The sequence below is a fragment of the Nicotiana attenuata genome, chromosome 1, assembly GCF_001879085.1.
Source record: "Nicotiana attenuata strain UT chromosome 1, NIATTr2, whole genome shotgun sequence".
NCBI lineage: Eukaryota > Viridiplantae > Streptophyta > Magnoliopsida > Solanales > Solanaceae > Nicotiana > Nicotiana attenuata.
This window is the reverse complement of record NC_031989.1, coordinates 50,365,776-50,371,775: the sequence shown is the minus strand read 5'-3', so window position 1 is coordinate 50,371,775 and position 6,000 is coordinate 50,365,776. Positions and strand designations below refer to the sequence as shown.

Genomic DNA, 6,000 nt, shown 5'->3' with positions numbered 1-6,000 from the left:
GAGGGACTCCTGGTCATTCTACCCGCAGTGTTATCTTGTATGTGAAGGCTCAACGTATGGTCGAGAAGGGGTGTTTGGACTATTTACCATATGTTCGTGATTCTAGTGTTGAGGTTCCCTCTATTGATTCTGTGCCCGTTGTCCGGGAGTTTCCTGAGGTTTTCCCTTTAGACCTGCCGGGTATGCCACCCGACAGGGATATTGATTTCTGCATTGATTTGGCTCCGGGCACTCAGTCCATTTCTATTCCGCCGTATCGCATGGCCCCGCCTGAGTTTAAAGAGTTAAAGGAGCAATTACAAGACTTGCTTGAGAAGGGCTTCATTAGGCCCAGTGTTTCACCTTAGGGTGCGCTGGTGTTGTTTGTTAAAAAGAAGGATGGGTCAATGCGAATGTGTATTGATTACCGGCAATTGAACAAGGTTACAATCAAGAATAAGTATCCGCTGCCGAGGATTGATGATTTGTTCGATCAGCTTCAGGGTGCCAAGGTATTTTCAAAGATTGACTTGCGATCTGGCTACCATCAGTTGAGGATTAGGGCATTCGATGTCCCTAAGACAGCTTTCCGCACCCGGTACGGGCATTATGAGTTCTTGGTCATGTCATTCGGGTTGACAAATGCCCCAGCAGCTTTCATGGAGTTGATGAACCGAGTGTTCAGACCTTATTTGGACTCGTTCATGATAGTCTTCATTGATGATATATTGATATATTCCCGCAGCCAAGAGGAGCACGAGCAGCACCTTAGAGTGGTTCTTCAGACTCTGAGGGATAGTCGGTTATATGCAAAGTTCTCGAAGTGTGAGTTCTAGTTGAATTCAGTTGCATTTCTGGGTCATGTTGTGTCAGCAGAGGGTATTCAGGTTGATCCGAAGAAGATTGAGGCAGTCAAGAACTGGCCTAGACCAGCATCAGCTACAGAGATTCGGAGTTTCTTGGGATTGGCAGGCTACTATCATCGGTTCGTGGAGGGGTTTTCATCTATTGCAGCCCCGATGACCAGGTTGACCCAGAAAGGTGCCCAGTTCAGATTGTCGGATGAGTGTGAGGCGAGCTTTCAGAAGCTCAAGACAGCTCTGACTACGGCACCGGTGTTGGTTTTGCCCACAGGTTCAGGGCCTTATACAATTTATTGTGATGCTTCCTGTATTGGGCTTGGTGCAGTGTTTATGCAGGATGGCAAGGTCATTGCCTATGCTTCACGGCAGTTGAAGATTCATGAAAAGAACTATCCGGTTCATGATTTGGAGTTGGCAGCCATAGTTCACGCATTGAAGATTTGGAGGCATTATCTGTATGGCGTGACATGTGAGGTATTCACGGATCACAAGAGTCTTCAGCATTTGTTCAAGCAAAAGGAGTTGAATTTGAGGCAGAGGAGGTGGTTGGAGTTGTTGAAAGATTATGATATCACCATCTTATATCATCCGGGAAAGGCCAATGTGGTGGCCGATGCTTTGAGTAGGAAGTCAGCCAATATGGGCAGTCTTGCTTACATTCCGGACGGTGAGAGACCGCTTTGGATGTTCAGGCTTTAGCCAATCAGTTCGTGAGACTTGATGTTTCTGAGCCCAATCGTGTGTTAGCTTGCACGGTAACTCGTTCTTCATTATTGGAGCATATCCGTGATCGGCAGTATGATGATCCCCATTTGTGTGTCCTGAGAGACACGGTACAGCGCGGAGGTGCCAAGCAGGTTACCTTAGATGATGATGGAGTTTTGAGATTGTAGGGTCGAGTTTGTATGCCTAATGTGGATGGGCTTCGAGAGTTGATTTTAGAGGAGGCCCAAAGCTCCCGGTACTCTATTCATCCGGGCGCCGCAAAGATGTATCAGGATTTGTGACAACATTATTGAGGATGAAGAAGGATATTGTTGCATATGTATCTCGGTGTTTGAATTGTCAGCAGGTTAAGTACGAGCACCAGAGGCCTGGTGGTTTATTTCAGAGGATTGAGCTTCCCGAGTGGAAGTGGGAGCGGATCACTATGGACATCGTTACTGGACTCCCGAAGACTCGAAAGAAGTTCGACGCAGTATGGGTCATTGTTGATAGGCTGACCAAGTCAGCGCATTTCATTCCTGTGGCAGTCTCCTATTCTTTTGAGAGGTTAGCTGAGATCTACATTCGGGAGATTGTTCGCCTTCATGGTGTGCTCGTATCTATCATTTCGGATCGGGGTACGCAGTTCACCTCGCGTTTCTGGAGAGCAGATCAGCGAGTTGGGCACAGAGGTTGAGTTGAGCACAACATTTCATCCCCAGACGGACGGACAGTCCGAGTGTACTATTCAGATTTGGGAGGATATGCTCCGAGCTTGTGTCATCGACTTTGGAGGTTCGTGGGATCAGTTTTTTCCTTTAGCAGAGTTTGCCTACAACAACAACTACCAGTCGAGCATTCAGATGGCTCCTTATGAGGCTTTATATGGTAGCCGGTGTCGGTCTCCGGTTGGGTGGTTTGAGCCGGTACAGGCTCGGTTGTTGGGTACGGATCTGGTTCAGGAGGCCTTGGACAAGGTCAGGATTATTCAGGATAGGCTTCGTACAGCTCAGTCCAAGGAGAAGAGTTATGTAGACTGCAAAGGTCGAGATGTGGCTTTTATGGCCGGTGAGCGGGTAGTACTCCGAGTGTCACCTATGAAGGGCGTGATGAGATTTGGGAAGAAGGGCAAGCTTAGCCCTAGGTTCATTGGTCCATTTGAGATTCTTGATCGAGTGGGAGAGATGGCTTATAGACTTGTATTGCCACCGAGCTTATCAATCGTGCATCCTGTGTTCCATGTGTCCATGCTTCGGAGGTATCACGGCGACCCATCCCACGTGTTAGATTTCAGCACTGTCCAGTTGGACAAGGACTTATCTTATGAGGAGGAGCCGGTAGCTATTCTAGACCGACAGGTTCGTCACTTGAGGTCGAAGAGTTTTCCTTCTGTTCATGTTCAGTGGAGAGGTCAAATCTTTGCCGAGACGGTTAGCCACGTGGGACTTAACCTTTTTCAACTTTATTTTTCCATTGTGGGCATTTGACTTTGATTTCCTTTCTTTTCACGAGTTTTTGATTTCAAAGCATCGGCCATCATGTCCAGTCGAAGTCGACTCGATGCACCTGCCGAGGCTGGGTATCTTCTTGAATATTGGCTCGTATCAAACAAAAGCCCAGTAAATCAATCTTGCCGTATTTTCTTTGCCTCAGTTTTGGAACAGAGTTAGACCGAAAGGGATTCAAAGAAAACAAACAATGGAATGGAGAATGAGTGTAAACAAGAAATGTCCCTATCGGGGAAAGGAAAGAAGGACTTATCTAGAGTGCATGCGGACTTCAATGAGCATGACATGCCTTTTGGACTGGATACCTGATCTGTGAAAACCGTCCGACTTTTAGAAATTCATCACAACTTTTGCCTCGAAACCGAGAAACCTTGCCCAGGACTGCGTCAATGTCAGTGACTGAAGATCCTCTTTTTCGAACAGTGGTGCCCTTTGCGGGTTTTCACGAGCTGACCTCTCTCATTTCTCTTCTCACCATCGCCTTGTAGTGCTCTTTGCGAGTTTTCACTAACAAGACTCTCTCATTTTAGTTTCTCCACTTACTGTCGCCTCACGGTTCCTGTGTGGGTTTTCACCAATAAAACTCTCTCATTTTATTTCTCTCACTTTAATTGCATCGGATCCAAGTAGTTGTATTCTCTGATCCTTGAACATTCTCACCGATTGATCGGAAGGACTTGAAAGGATTTGGGTAAAAATGATTTAGACTGAATTACAACTTTGGAACCATTCAGGCGGGATCATCGCCGAACTGCCCCAATTTCATTTTGGGGGAATTTGGATTTTTATTTTGGTGTGATTGAACCCCAGGGAGAGGCTGCATACGTATCCTTTCGGAATCAAGTCGAACGTAGTTCAGGGAACTTTGTTTTTAATTTTCTTTTTTTTTTTTTTGCTATTACTTCTGTTTTGTTTTGTTTTCTCCTTCTTTTTCCTTTCCTTTTTTTTTTCATTTCATTTTCTTTTTGTCTCTTCTTCCACCTTTTTTCTTTTTTTCTATCTTTCTTTTCTTTCTTTCTTTTTTTTTCATTCTTCATTTTATTTTTCAATCAATGTTTTTTCAATAACACTTTCAGGTTCCAAAGAGGGTAATCAAAGAAAAGCAACCGGCTCAAAAGGTTTACAATGGGTTGATAGTGTTTGGGTAGCGAGAATAAAAGCCTTCTTCATCCCAACCGGAGAACATTAATGTTATATAGAGGATCCAATATAGTACCTTTGACTGCATTTGCATTGACAGTTATTTCATAGACGTTTCCTTCGATGTCCCAAATACAACGCTCTCTTTTGGCAGTACTCTTGTTGCAATGTATGGACCTTTTCAATTTGGAGCCAATTTTCCTTTAGCTGTTCCAATTCTTTGTTTTATTTCCTTAAGCTTATCTTCTTTGCATTTTGACTCTTGATTCATTATTTTGAAGTCTAACAGCGTTTTGGGATCTCTGCATGAAGTCCGCAAGCATGTCATGTTATTAAAATCTGCATTTAACATAACTGAAAAGAGAATAAGAAAAGCGACAAGATTAAGCGGTAAAAAGCGGCATTTAGCACATTAGGCTCAAACATGTAAAAATCAGATAATAAATAAAGCCAAGTATAACAGTTATTCTAAGCTCGAATTCATGACTTCCCCAGCAGAGTCGCCAGAGCTGTCACGCCTCCTTTTTTCCCACCGGAGAGGGGATATAAGGGTGTTTTTCCAATTAAAGTGACATTAATTGAAATGGGATTATTTTATTTATTTTCAGAGTCGCCACTTGGGATATTTATTGTGGTGTACCAAGTCACCGATTTATTTTAAATCCCAAATCGAGGAGAATCGACTTTATTTAAAAGTCTGCGAAACCAGAAATTCTAAGATAAGGAATTCTGTTAACCCGGGAGAAGGTGTTAGGCATTCTCGGGTTCCGCGGTTCTAGCACGGTCGCTTAACTATTAATAATTGGCCTATTATCTGATTTACTACATGTTTTAAACCTATTGTGCATTTTTAACTTTATAACTGCCTTTTAATTATTTTAACCGCTTTTAGGATTTATGGAATTATTTCTTGAACAAGTTACGATTGTCGTACACTTGCCGTTCTGGGACACATCGCAAACCACGCTACATGAAATGCATCAGTGATTCGCGACATGTTTATTTTATTAGTGTTCAAAATTGTTATGATCGGGTCACATGAAATGCACACCCGATTTTGGGAATTAGGTATCATAACTATGTCACGAAAACCGTACCCATAGTCACAATGATTTAATTTCGCGCCTAAAGCAAGCTACGATGTTCATTACTTATTTCCCTAAGCTAACTTTGAGGTTTGTTGTAAGGTCACGACTTATGGAAGTAACGTTGTGGAAAAAGGATAAGTTTAATCACTAGAAATTATTTACAACTTTACACTTCTTACTATTCTATCTATTGACAAGATTCGTCCCAGCCGCTCATTTATGAGTTTTGGCCAGAGAACTCATGGGCATAAAAGCCCAATAGTGCACCAAACTGAATTTTAACCTGATTTCAATGTTGTCTTTAAAGCATATTACTCCAAACGTTACCACATGATTCGACCAAGTTGAAAAATCATTACACAAAATCATAGCTCAAAATTTTTAATAACAACCGATAAACTATCCTTATACAAATTGAGATTGGATAAGGCTGCCGACAAAGAAATCTCCAGTAATTGTTCTGCTCAAAGCTAGATTCTATATATTCATATTCAATACACAACAATTTCACCACTTTCACTTTTCAATTGTTCGAAACAGACACAAAATCATTTGGCTTCAAAATCCTATGATTCAGATTTAATAATCAATTACTAATTTCAGCTCAAGTAATCAGTTAAAATAATCAGTCGAAGAGATAGCTAACATAGAAACGACAAGGCAATTCCGGTGATGAATTCACGAGAAACGAGGCATAATAAAANGGGTGCGCCGGTG

General features: G+C 42.5%; 1 protein-coding gene across 1 annotated transcript; it reads left to right on the top strand.

Annotated features, from left to right (window-relative positions):
• Positions 393 to 815, top strand: LOC109240932 (RNA-directed DNA polymerase homolog). Its single transcript, XM_019407627.1, has one exon. It carries the CDS (start codon positions 393 to 395, stop codon positions 813 to 815), a length of 423 nt encoding a protein of 140 aa, XP_019263172.1.